The sequence below is a fragment of the Centruroides sculpturatus genome, unplaced genomic scaffold, assembly GCF_000671375.1.
Source record: "Centruroides sculpturatus isolate CEXI.00-Female unplaced genomic scaffold, Cexi_2.0 scaffold317, whole genome shotgun sequence".
In the NCBI taxonomy this organism is placed as follows: domain Eukaryota; kingdom Metazoa; phylum Arthropoda; class Arachnida; order Scorpiones; family Buthidae; genus Centruroides; species Centruroides sculpturatus.
Genome location: NW_019384610.1, coordinates 348114 through 361680, shown reverse-complemented (window position 1 = coordinate 361680; position 13567 = coordinate 348114). Strand labels below are relative to the sequence as shown.

The following is a 13567-nucleotide window of genomic DNA, read 5'->3' as shown; positions in this document are numbered from 1 at the left end:
GGTTTTGAGTATGGAAAGTGCAATATACTACTTGGCACAGCACGTAATGCAATTTTCTAAAAAAATATTAAGGTAACATTTGTGAGTGTCAGACGTGATAGTGGCGTCATAAGTGATGTAATTTTGAAAAAAGCAATAGTTACGATTGTTACTTTTTGAAAATCGCATTATGCATGAGACATACAAGTACAGTATATGGAATCATGACTATAATTCTTTTACAGTTTTCAGAAATAATAGAAGAACAAAAATGAAAAAAGAATTTGTTTAAAAAATAAAAAACTAGAATTAATTTCCTGTAGACAAACATACTATAATTCATTTTTATAAGTAAATTTGTCCTCTACTGTTTTCCACTATAGTACACGACACTACATACACCTACACACTTATACATTTGTTTTTAAATATTAAATAAATTTATTATTCAAATGTATAAAACTTTTTCTGATACGTGAATTAAAGACTGCGTTTACATAATTTTAGGTGTCAATACGATTATCTGACAATTGAAGGAGGGGTTGAAGCATCAGGAATCCATTACTGTGGTGATTGGAGATCGAGAATTAAACTATTGAGACAGATTTCCACGTCTAACATGCTGAAAATCTTATTCTTTTCTGATTTTTCACAAAGTTTTCGAGGTTTCAGAGCAGAAGTCTCTTTAGTGCCAGGTAAGGTCTCGTTAACTTTTATAGGAAAAAAAAAATATAACGGTTGTAATTTTAAAAGTGATTATTATTATTACTATAATTTTACATTATTTTATGATACTATATAATTTGAATTAATAATTTAGTAAATATAATTTGTTTGCTTGTAATATAGGCAAAAATTAATATTTAGATTGTGATAATGTGGAAAAAATTTGGTGATCTTCATTTATCAGACCCATTTCATTTATGAGGAATTGTCAATATTTAATGTGAGAAAAGTAGAAATTTCATGGGAAAACTGGAAAAAAGTTACTTAATTAAGCACTTAAACTACATAATTTGAGCAGTATTAAGTATAAAAGTATGTCAAACGCAAAGATTTTCTGCGCTAGCCGCAATTTACAAAGTGAAATTCATCGCATTCATGAGACTCATGTCAAATTGCTATAGAAATAACAGGATTCTGGAAGCTTGCAACAGGAAAATTAGGGAAAGATAAACAAATAAACCTTTTCAAACACAACAGCGTTGCAATTTCTATTAAATTCGATGTCGTTCATCGTTTTAAAAGTGTTTTCAATGATGTGTAAAATCAAAACATCATTCTGAAGTACCTTAGCATCGACAATTGCTAATAATGTTATTGTTGATCGTTTCGAAAATACTCTCAACAATAATAGTTTCAACAAAGTGTGTATGTATTTTATATGTTGGATATCCTTATAAGTAAATATGCTGCTTTAAATTTGTCTAATAATTTATATTAAAATTTACATGCGTATGGAATCATCATTTAATTATTCGAAAATAATACATAGAAAAGAAGAAAAGTTCATTCTTATAAAACAATACAGTCCAGCCTACAAAACGTCTACCTCTGACAATCAGCGCTCATACTCTAGATTACAAATCATTAGTATCAATAAAAAAGACGGTCAGTTAAAATTGTTATCGTGGCTCGCTCTTCAATATCATTAATTAATTAAGTAAACAAAGCCGACCAGTGACGAATGGATAAAATCACTGAAAAGCCACACTAATGGACTGACCATGTAGAGTTTTCTGGGTTTTCTTCATGTGTCTAACGCTAAGGGGACAGTTACTTTCCCATAGAATATCTTCCTGGAATGTACCACACATGGTGATCTCCATGTCTTGTGTTATCTGATTCCATCAACCACCAATTAAACAAATTACTGAAACCACCATTAATATATACATGATGAAAGAGCAATTGAATATTATTAATTAATTACCAAATAATTCAGTTTTGTTAGAATTTAAAAAACTTTATAATTAACAAAAAAAAAAAAACGTAAACTTACTCAGAATTCGAAATTATTATATATTGTATTAAATAATATGAAATTTATTTTCTGAAACGTTTGTATCAGATTAAATCGCTTGGTTTTTGGCTGAAAACAAGCGATCAGTGATAAAACTGATCCTTCAACAGCAAGGATAGAAGTATGAAGAGTTTGGTATCGGTGGTATGATGATTGTTATAGAACTAATTAATATCGTACAGATGCATGCCAGATCCATTTACACTTTCATTTAAATGTCTATTATGGTAGCTGTTTTATTCGTTCTGTAAATATTTGTCTCTTTAATCCGAAAAGAATTACTTCAGTAGACTATCCCACAGCTATTTATGTTAAAAACTCCTTTATTGTTTTTTCATATGCATTTCGGGCTTATTTAATTCTCAAGTCCCTCCTCAGTGCTAAATAAATTTTAAGTACAATCAGTAATATGACAATATAGCACGTGTAGATAATATTAACTAACATAAAAGAATCATTTTATCATACATAAAGAGCTTCACAAATTTTTCTCCGGAAGATCTTTATAGTATGATAAAATGGTTTTTTATGTTAGTTAATATTATCTACACGCGTTATATTGTCATATTATTGATTGTATTTAAAATTTCTTTAGCACTGAGGAGGGGCTTGAGAATTAAAATGAGAATTAAATAAGAAATGCATATAAAAAACAATAAAGGAGTTTCTAACCTAAATAGCTGTGGGATAATCTACCGAAGTAATTCTTTTCGGATTAAAGAGACAAGTATTTACAAAACTTTCATTTAAGCAATATGGCTGTTTATGCTATAGAGACGAGTTTCGTTCAATTTGTAACAATGAGAATGTGACATATTTCAGTATGTTGGTTGCCAATATATACACACCACGCTAGCGCTCAATAGGAACTCCATTTTTCTCCCTCCTGAGTGGATTTTCATAATGTATGAATAGAGGATAAAAGAATTCCAAATAGTGATTTAAAGACGAAATCCTTGTGGCCTGTGTATGTTGTTACGTAACTTCTTTTATGGATGATGATGATCGTTCGCATACAGTTCGGACTGGCGCGATCACACCGCGCGCATAATGATTTTCTAAAGCTTTATATCTTATTAATAACATCTCACAGGTATACTTACCCTGTGAGATGTTATTAATAATCACCTTACCTGATCTAAAGTTTATTCAGTCACTGATGGGCCTTAATCTATTAAAGCAAAGCCCATCAGTAACTGAATGGATACTGGTATTGAATAGTTAATATCAGGTTCGCCTGACCATCGGGTAATCTATACGTGTCGAACACCTAAATAAGAGCAATTTCCATTAAAAATCCTTCCAGGAAGCATCACACTTGGCAAATTGCTTTCGTGTTGCATTGCTTTAGCATATCAATCCTTATTAAATCAGGTAAACGTGTATGCCTGAGGATGAATTGATTAATGAATTAAGTTGACAGGAAATGATTTTTCACGCATTTTCGACCAGAAATGATAATCTGGTCTGTATTGATTTTAAGTCACTTAATTTACATCTTAAAGAGTTTAATTGCAAATTTACGTCTCAGAAATTGATTTATCGTGTTGAAATATCCCTAAATTCTATTGAGGTTTTCTAAGTCAAAAATAGCTTTCTTGAAGATTTAGTCAATAATTTTGGACACGTAATTTAAACAGAAATCTCATAATTTTCTGCTATTTTTCAGAAATTATAGATTTTATGTTTGAATAAATCATTTATAATTATTGAAAATTAATCAAAAATAAAAAGATCGTTGCTAATCACTTTTATAGTCTACATAACAGAGGGAAAGTATGACGATCGGAAACAAGAAATGACCCTTCCCAAAATTTTTACATTTATGGGCTCAGGACACCTTGAAACGTCGAAAAATGCAAAAAATTTCGGGGTACTTCTGTATGTATGGATGTTAGTGTGTGGGGGGCACGATTTTTTTACCCTCTTTGAAGTTTAATAACTCCTGTGCTTTTTGTCGAAATTTTCTTAAATTTTGCATGGAGGTTTGTTTATTAGGGGGATTGATGATATTGAATTTTGGTGGTTAAAAGTCGAGGGGTGTGGAGATAGGGAGGTCCTGTCATATCTCGAGTAGGGTCTGACTTAAAATGACCATTTTACTCGTTATTATCATTCACAACTTTTTATAAAACCTATCCCTACCCTCAAAATTGAGCTTTTTGACATTTTATAATAATTAAAAATATAAACAGTTTTAAATAATAAAATATAACAACAGATGATGCCACACACAATTTTGAATGTTACCAGGAAAGTTAAGCAACTGGTTGCTGGAATTTTTTTTAAATTCTTCTCCTACACGGTGTTTTCAATTGAAGTTCAATTTCGTGACGATATAACTCGGAAACTAATAAGCAAAATGACGTCATATTTCACATGGAGACTTTAGTAGAGTAACTAAAAAATTGTTACTTACAAAAATGTCCGCTAAGGTGGTAAATGGCGCTGCAACACCATAGGGATAAATCAAACCGTCTGAAAACTTACGATATATACGGTACACTGTGTGGTTACGTAAAAGCATGCTCAATATGCCGGCCCCTGTTGATCACGCAACAAACAGAATGCTCGATATGTTTGTTACGTAATCACACAGTGTATTATATGTATCGTAAGTTTTGAGACGTGTTGAGTTATCCATTAAGGTGTTGCAGCGCCATTTATCGTCCTAACCGATATTTTTGTAATAAACTTTTTATTTCAAATAAAATTCCATCAGTTCAAAAGCGTCCAAGTGAAGTTTGACGTCATTCTGATGATGAATACTCTAGTTATATCCTCTTGAAATTGAACTTAAGTTATTATATTCTCGAATTTAGTTATTAATCTCTAGAATTCTCGGCCATCTTTTGTCTTCCCTTCAGTGGCCGTTGTTCAGAGGAATTCACTGTACTTGAAATTTCTAAAAGTCCATAAATATTATTAAAAATTTAAAATATTTTAGCTAAATGCTATTAATATTGTTTCTTGTAGAAAATTAATACAACTTACTTGCTTTTAAACAGGTGAAAAATATTTGTGAGAGTCACATGGGCTGTATGCCACATACAGCCCATGTGTCGAGCTGCTGTATGCGAATAAACCAAACCAAACCCACGACCAACTAAGTGCTTTTATCCACCCATCTATTTGTTGGCATCTCTTTCATCGAAGAGAAAGCAATTTGTCATTTTTCTTTAAAATATTCTCTTTTTAATGTATTTATTCTGTGAACGATTCATGCAATAAATACATTTTTATACCATAAATAAATAAATTTTTACAATTGATTAGATTTCTAAAATTATAAGATTTTGGAACTTTTATAAAGATAATTATAACATTCTAAAAAATTATATTTATAATATTTCGAAATTTATAAAATTCAAAATCTAATTTTATAAAAGATAAAATTCGAATTTTCTGATAAGCATTTTAAACCGATAAATTTATCAGTTAAAAATTCAAAAAATTAAAGGGGAAAAACCCTAAAATTTTTCTCAATAAACTTTCGAATTTAATTAATGTTTAATGTTTCAAATTTGATAAGAACAAACAAATATTTGTATACAATTATTAGATTTATATAATTATGCCTCTACTAACGTTAAAAAAAAGCATAAAAGGAAAGATCCTTTTATGTAAATAACTTTTTTAACTGAAAATAATTAAGAATTTCATGCAAATTTTTAATAATAATAAAAAAAATTTCTAATTACTTTAATGATGGATGACGCATCACTTACAATATAAGAAATCGTTCCAATTAAATATCACATAATCTTTCATATTCTTTCAATTAGACTTGAAATTAATGCCGAACTTCAAACTCTCATTACAATTCTTAACAATCTAATTATCTTGGACCTATTGATTAAACATTATACGTGATTTTTAAGGATATAAGCATAATAGAAACAGTATAAAATAATTTGTTTCCACTAATTATAAATGTAAAGGATGGCCCAAAATTCAGTTAACAGATTGTGTGTGGTTGTTTGGATTGCTGAATAAGGCAATGCAACACGTGGGCGATCTGACCAAGAGTGGTATCATCCGGGAGGACTTTCTATGAAAAAAATGCCATTATTTAGGAGCTAAAACACGTCAACAAAAAACGAAAACTGTATATGGACAGCTGGGCAATGTGCGAACCCGCGATCAACCAGTGTTCAGTGACTGTCGGTAGTTTAATTAATCCGAAAAGTTAGCTGACTTTTATACCATCCTGTACTTTCGAATAAAGGACTAAATCTCCTACAAATGTTTCAAATCGGCTTTTACTTGTCCTTAAAATAAACGCGTATGTATATTTTATTCGGTTAACTGACTTTTGAGCCAACTTCTATATTAATTTATAATTTGCAAAATATTACCTTAAGATAAAGGAATAATACTAGTGAATAAAATAATAGAAAATGGGTTTGAAAAATTTTAAAATATTAATTAAAAAATAAAAAAATTTGTAAGTTAAGAAGTTTCAGTTGCAAACTTGAATTATAATGATTGATTTTGGTTACAGAAAAGAATCCGAAGTCGTTATGCGATAATCACCTGTTTCGTAGCCACGAAAATTATTGCTATTTGGTATCGACATATCCAGAAGTGAGTTGGGACACTGCCAATCGGATATGTACGGAAACTCAATCACAATTAGCTACTGTTACTTCGACCGAAGAAAAGAAATTCTTGCATTCGCTCATACGATCCGCAGAAGGATACATGTCTGGTGTTATTTATTGGATCGGATCGAAGAAAAAATCGGGAGAGATTACATGGAACTGGTTAAACGGAGAAAGAATTTCCTCCGGTGAAAAGACGTCATTATTATTTTTTTTTATTGATACGCGGTTTAGCCCCTTAGTAATTGCTATAAAAACTTATGATAATTTATATTTGATTTATAATTAAGCTAAATAAACAATTAAATAAACTTTGTTTTTTATACTTTTTAATTAGTTTAAAGTTTTATAATATTTAAAATTGATTAATTTAACAATAACCGAATTTTTTGGCTATATTTCGGCTATACACTAATCATTGAAAGTAATCTGGACTAAAGCCTTGTCAAATTACTAAGTTTTAATCAAATGTAGCTAAAATGTAGCCCAAATTTATCCGACTTTTACTTATTTAATATTAATTAGTATTGTGTGTAAATATATTTAACCGTAAATAAATAATTTTCGTTTATTTTTAAGTAATAAAGCAAATGTTTAAAAAATTTTTTCAAGTGCTTTGATATAAATAAATTGACTACATGCAGGCCTTAAGCTACTTTTAGCCCATTTAGCTTTAAGATGGGGTGTTTTTCGCCATAATCTAATTCAGTTTATGGAAAAAATTCGAATAAAAACAGAAAGAAACTGGTATTACAAAACACTTGACGCTCCTTTTATTCCTTTACTCATCAAAGTGCATCAGATCCCTGTCGGTTGCTATAGAAACTGGAATTTATCTTATCAAGTGATGCTGTAATATTTCTCTCCAATACGTTCAGCTCAATTTATTAATGAAATAAACGAAATTATAATGTAAAATATTTATTAAATTTGCTTCTCTTACAGTAAAATATACTTAAACACTAATATTAAAGAGTTTTAATTAGATGAATATTCAAAAAAAAATCTTTATTTTTCGCGGAAGAAATTTAATTTTTCTTTGCTATCTAATTATAAAAACACTTACTTTAAAAAAATTTTAAACAGGAAAAATGCCGCGCGAAAATTACATTTCGGCTTAACTTATCACCTTGATTTTTATTATTAAAATTATTTATAGTTTAATATGAAGAAATGAATTTTTAAATTTATTTATTTTTAAATATTAAACACATTTTCTTGCTGTTTTATTTGCAGATATCATAAATTTAGACGAAAATTCTGCATTAAATCAACCGTCGTGTTTAGCCATACAGTGGAGGCATCACAACGTTACAAGCGATTTATTCTGGTCTGGTAAACGGTGTAATCATTCTGGCAGATATATATGCAAGAAACTTGCATTTGGTAATCAAATTTTTCATTGATAAAATCCACAGTCCACTTTTTAAGGCATTTATGGTCTTAAAATGGCTTTTTTGACTGTTTTCTATGATAAATTATTTTAATTTGCATCGAAACTAGATATAACTTTTTTATTTTATGTAATGTTTTTTATGCCTTTTACTAACATAAATGATCAATTAAGCGATTTATAAGAAACTTGATCATAAAAAAAGTTAAATTTATATTTTTGTATCGATAATATATATTTATAAAGCATACAATCGAACCTCTTATAGCGGCCACCTCTAAACGGCGGTCATTTCTAGGAACTTTTCTATTTTGAAAACAAAAGTGCAAAATAACCTCCAAACAATGGATATTTTGTATGTGTGTGTTTCCATGAGTGGCCGTTGTTAGCCGTTGTGGCGGTAAATGACCTTCAATCTTGATATTTTTCTGCAACGTATTTAAACTAATTTATAATTTTAGCATTTTTATAAATTACTTTATAAATTTTTCCGAATTATTTTAAATTTTAACAAAATCTTTACAAATTAATTTAAATTTTGAGAAGATTCAAACATGTCTTTTCTAATAAAAAGCTTTTCTTCACTGGGAATTTTTTTCTTTCACAATCAATAACTCAACTTATTTTTTAGCGGAAAAGAATAAAGTTTAAATTGAGCCAATATTAGCAAAACTTTAATTCTGTTGTATGTAATAGTAACGTTACAAAGTTCGGAGCGTAGACTTTAACTATAAGATTCTTAACTATCCCTTAACTATAATATATTATATAATTGATTCATGAAAACTGAAATAAAACAATTTAATAGATGATATATAATTAAATAAATAACAGGATGATCTTGAAGTCTTTCGACATCACTACTATACCCAGTGGTGCGTTATACTTTGGGAAAAAGGGCAATTGCCTGGAGTCCCCACTAACAGGGGACCTAAAGTAATCGTTTATAAGAAGATATTTCTCCCAAAACATTCCCTTGAAGAAAAATGTCTGAAGTAAACACTGCATGGGGCCCCCTAATTCAAATTCGCCTGGATCCCATGAAGGCCCATGAGCCATTGGCCATACCATCTGTTTGTAAATAAATGTGTATGAATAATAAATACATGCATACATAAACAAAAACCCATACTAAAAGAATTCAAGAGGGAAAGACCAGTTGGCTGTTGCATAAATAAAGTAAATTTTTAGTTTAATGGCTGCTATATCGAAGGATCTGGATCACTTGAAATAAACACGTATTCATAGAAAGAAATCAAATTCCATAGCAGTTATAGAAACGAGATGTAAAGTGAACTGTATTTTGTATGACAAATTTAGTATTTACAATGTTAAACTAACTTTTGGGCCACCATGTATATCCATAAAGCGCAAATAGTTACACATTTATACGACAAGAACTTAAAAATCCGTCTAGGATGGTCCAAAAATCGGTTTACCGTATAACGCCAATAAAATCTCGAAATGTTTATCTAGCTTTCATGAGTAAATTAAACATTATAAATCAATGCGCGTAGACTTATAATTATATAAATACATCTCTGATAGACTTAATAAACACGACTTATTATCTCTAAATTACAATTATCCCTACCAAGTAATCATTTACATCTTTATAGTAAAGGACGAAATAAAATATAAGTTAGAGAAATTTCTGCTATTTACACCGTAAAATTAATTACATCTGTTAATACTTATAAAATTCCAAATTATTAATAGATAATTCTATAGATCTATAAGTTAAATATTCATGAATATTGATTGTTGCAAGTCACAATTCTCACATAGCAAGTGTTCTTGATATCTTGTTAGGTTGTGTTTACGCGGTATCAATAATATTTGCAATGAATTTGTGTTGTACACAAGCTTAAGCAAATATCTCCCAAACAAATATTTAGTCTATGTTATAGAATTCATTATCTCATCTTTAATTTGCTTTCATATTTTATTATTATTATATTTTATTAAATATTCGTTATACAAAAATTATAGATAATAATAAGCTTTATAAATTGGTTATTATATTTTGTAAATTATTTCAAATGATTGGACTACAGTTTTCAAATAACTCTAAATTTCCAGTGGCAACCGTTGTCAGACTGTCCTACTTTAATCTCGATAACGGAGTTAGGTAGATGTACAAGGTATGTCGAGACCGGATTTGGAAAGCTTAGGAGCAGGAGGCCCCGATTAACAGAAACCTTCAGTATGACCCGGAAATCACATGGTTCTAATTCAAATGCTTTTTTCAGAACGAAGTTAGATTACCGGCATGACTCAATTGTTATCAGGAAAAGCATGATTTACAGGCGTGAGACACTACTAAAATCGCGAGCATATATTTTAAATGAAATAAATTTAAAATATGATTAAAAATTGCATTGTTTTATTTTCTCAAATATTTAATTGTCACGGTCGAGTAAACTATTTTGCAACGGATCTAACTGAAAATTCTTTTCTATTTTCTCCTTCTAGATAATTCTAGAATTTCCTACCAGTTGCCAAGCGGTCTTCGTACCGTGAACACTGTTAGTTCGGTTTGTGGGTTCGCGCCTCGCTCGGATGGGTTGACCACGTAGCGTTTTCCGTGTTTTCTCCACGTTTGTAACACCTTAATTGGGACCAGTTTCACTTAAAAAAAAACTTCCGGGAAAGCATCGCGCAAGTGTTGCGTTGCCATAACTTAACAAAACAGAATTTCTTTTTGTCCTTAGTTTCTATTGATTTTGTTTTTCTCTAGTAGAATGCCAAGAAAGCCATTACTTAAATTGTACTTTAAATGAGATAAACGCATTGCCATTCCTAGAGATTCAGGTTCGAATTCGAATTGGATTTTCAAAAATTTTCACAGATCGTTTGCCTTCGGGAATCCCATTCTTCGTCATCCAACTGCCCTATTGTGATCGTAGTTCCTATGATGAAAATTAAAAACGAACTCTCTTACGGTCGTTTTACAACCAAGAATCGAGAGTTTGAATTAGAAATTAACCAATTAGCGTATACTTTACTTTAGTACTAAACGTTTATTGGTTAACTTCTAACTATTGATTCTTGATTACAAATATAGCCATTAGGAAGGTGAAAATGGTCACAAAAAAGGAGGCTATTGATAACCTCTGAAAAACTCTGGAAATTTTTATAAAGAATTTTATTAATTTCATAAAATTCTGAATGTGCTAATCATTAAAATACTACAAATTAAAGCTAATTTATGGAAAGAATAAAGATTTTTTAACCGCACCCTGTAGACATTAAGAAGGCCTATTTTTAAAGCATGTTATTGATTTGGCCAGGCAAACAACGGAGAGGCAGGGTGGTGAGGGACGGGGCCCGATATATCAGGAATGATTATCTCCAGAAAAATTCCCTACTGGATTCGATCACGGATCTCCCATAGCGATAGTCAGCCACCTTAACCGCTCAATCATCCAAAGTTTTAAACATAATTTTTAGATAAAATTATTATTAAACGTGAATTTTTAAATATTTTCTTGGAAAAAACATTAAAGTATTGTTATTTCTTTGTTTTTTCTTCAATTCAGAAAGCTTGGAAAAGCTCAATAAAAAAACGTCAAGTGGAAAAGTGATGTTCTGAAAAAGCATTTAATTTCTCTTTGTTCTCTTTATCAAGCTTTTAATGACAGCTGCTTCACTTTGAAAACAAGTTGACCGAATTGATTTATTTTTGATGAAAGAATGAGAGTGTTGTGTGTGTGCGAAATTAATTTTTCAAGTTTCGATCCTGAATTTTATATAAATTTCCGTTTTTTTTCATACATTATTTTACATCTATATTTAAAATTTTTATTAAAAAGCGAAATAATTTATTGAAAATTATATTTTTATAATGATAGTATACTAAAAAGAACTATTTTATAGAAAATCTCTGGATGTTTATATGTGAATATCATTATATGTTTATATCATTTTAAATGAAGCTATATTACTTTAAAAAATTAGTTTTAAGCTTTATCACTAATGTTTTAACTAAAATATTTTTAAAATTTTCATAATTAATCCTAGATTTCATAAATTTTAACCAATGAAAGTCTTCTACAAGTCTACTTAATTAGAGATTTTGATATATACAAATGTTTAAAAGTTAATTATCACTAGTGTTTATTATAATCTTCATTATTTTATTATTTAAGCTTAATAATTAACTATTTATAATTATACAACTTTAATCAGGATCACTTTCAGCACGTAGCATTATGAATAAGATGATTATCTAATAAATTACCGTACATTCTGTTATTTCTGTCGTCGAGGCAACTATTTTTATGGTTATTTTATTATTAATATTGAAGCAATTATCTGAAAATATTAAGCATACTTGCACGAATTTGGTCGATAAACTGTACATGATAATTTAAAGTTTTACATAGTGAGTTCTATAAGTCTGAAACCAAAGGAGTCTATAGTCTGATAAGTCTGGAACCATTGAATTTTGTTTATTCTTTTGCAGATGAAGTACGGGACTGTGTAAGGAGGAACGACCTATTTTGATGGTTAGATCTCGCAGTTAGCGTGAAACTGCCGAAGAGTTTAACAGGCTGCATCCAGACTTCCCACTAACACGCAGAGCAATCTAGATGCAGCTTGTTAAACTGTTCAGCAACTTCACTCTGACTACGGGATTTCACTATTTCATTTATTAGAATTTATTCCTCCCATGCTTCACCCGTAAAAGAATAAACAAAGTTCATTATAACGCTAATCGTTCCAGACTTTGAGCCACCGTGTGGAATCAAATACGCTTAATGAGTATCTTAATCCTTTCTTAAATAATAGAAAAATAAATCTTAATTTTTGATTTATATTTAATACATGAGAATTGTTTATGTTTTATATTGTAGGCTTTAATAACCTGTAAGCCTTCAAACAAGTCGATAAACTCTACTAATTAAACGAATAGTGAAAATCCTGTTGGGCTAAATTACAGCTAATTAATTAATTAAGATATTTTGGAATTTTGCTAAAGATGGGCTATTAAGCCGCCATCTCGTGTTAAATTTAATAATTAGAAATAAATCAATTTAATTTAGAATATTCTGGAATAAAAAGTCGGCCCGACATGGAAGTCGAAACCACAACCCCTGTTTACGGTGCATATTCGTTGCCAGTGTGGGTTCGAGTTCCGCTCCGGAATAACCTTAACTTCCAGAATAATCTATATCAGGGGTGTCCAACCTTTTTGTTTCCCTGGGCCACATTGAAAGAAGTCATGGAGTTTTGGGCCACAAGTATATTTTGGCTCAATCCTTAAATATATAAGTATATTTAAGGATTAACATGTCTAGATTATAGTAATAAGTATTAAAAGTTTACCACAAAAAAGAATATTTTAAAAAATTACTTCTACAGACACTTTCAATTTTTATTTAGAAATAGATAAATTCATTTATTATAAAAGAGACAAACAAAAATTTATTTGAAAAACACAAATATTTGTTTTATTTGGGTCTGTAATTAATAGAAACGACGAAACACCATTTTAAAGTGCATTTTTATTCAACTAATATATTTATAAATAATATATAGCCCAAAAAGTAGCCAAAGTGCCAA

General features: G+C 29.7%; 1 protein-coding gene across 1 annotated transcript in view; it reads left to right on the top strand.

Moving 5' to 3' along the window:
- LOC111625244 overlaps positions 1 to 13567 on the top strand; it is a 211495-nt gene that overhangs the window by 166904 nt on the left and 31024 nt on the right. The window contains exons 11-13 of the mRNA XM_023368340.1: positions 487 to 674; positions 6507 to 6794; positions 7843 to 7992. Of these exons, the coding sequence (XP_023224108.1) occupies positions 487 to 674; positions 6507 to 6794; positions 7843 to 7992 (626 nt within the window). The remainder of the gene's footprint in view (positions 1 to 486; positions 675 to 6506; positions 6795 to 7842; positions 7993 to 13567) is intronic.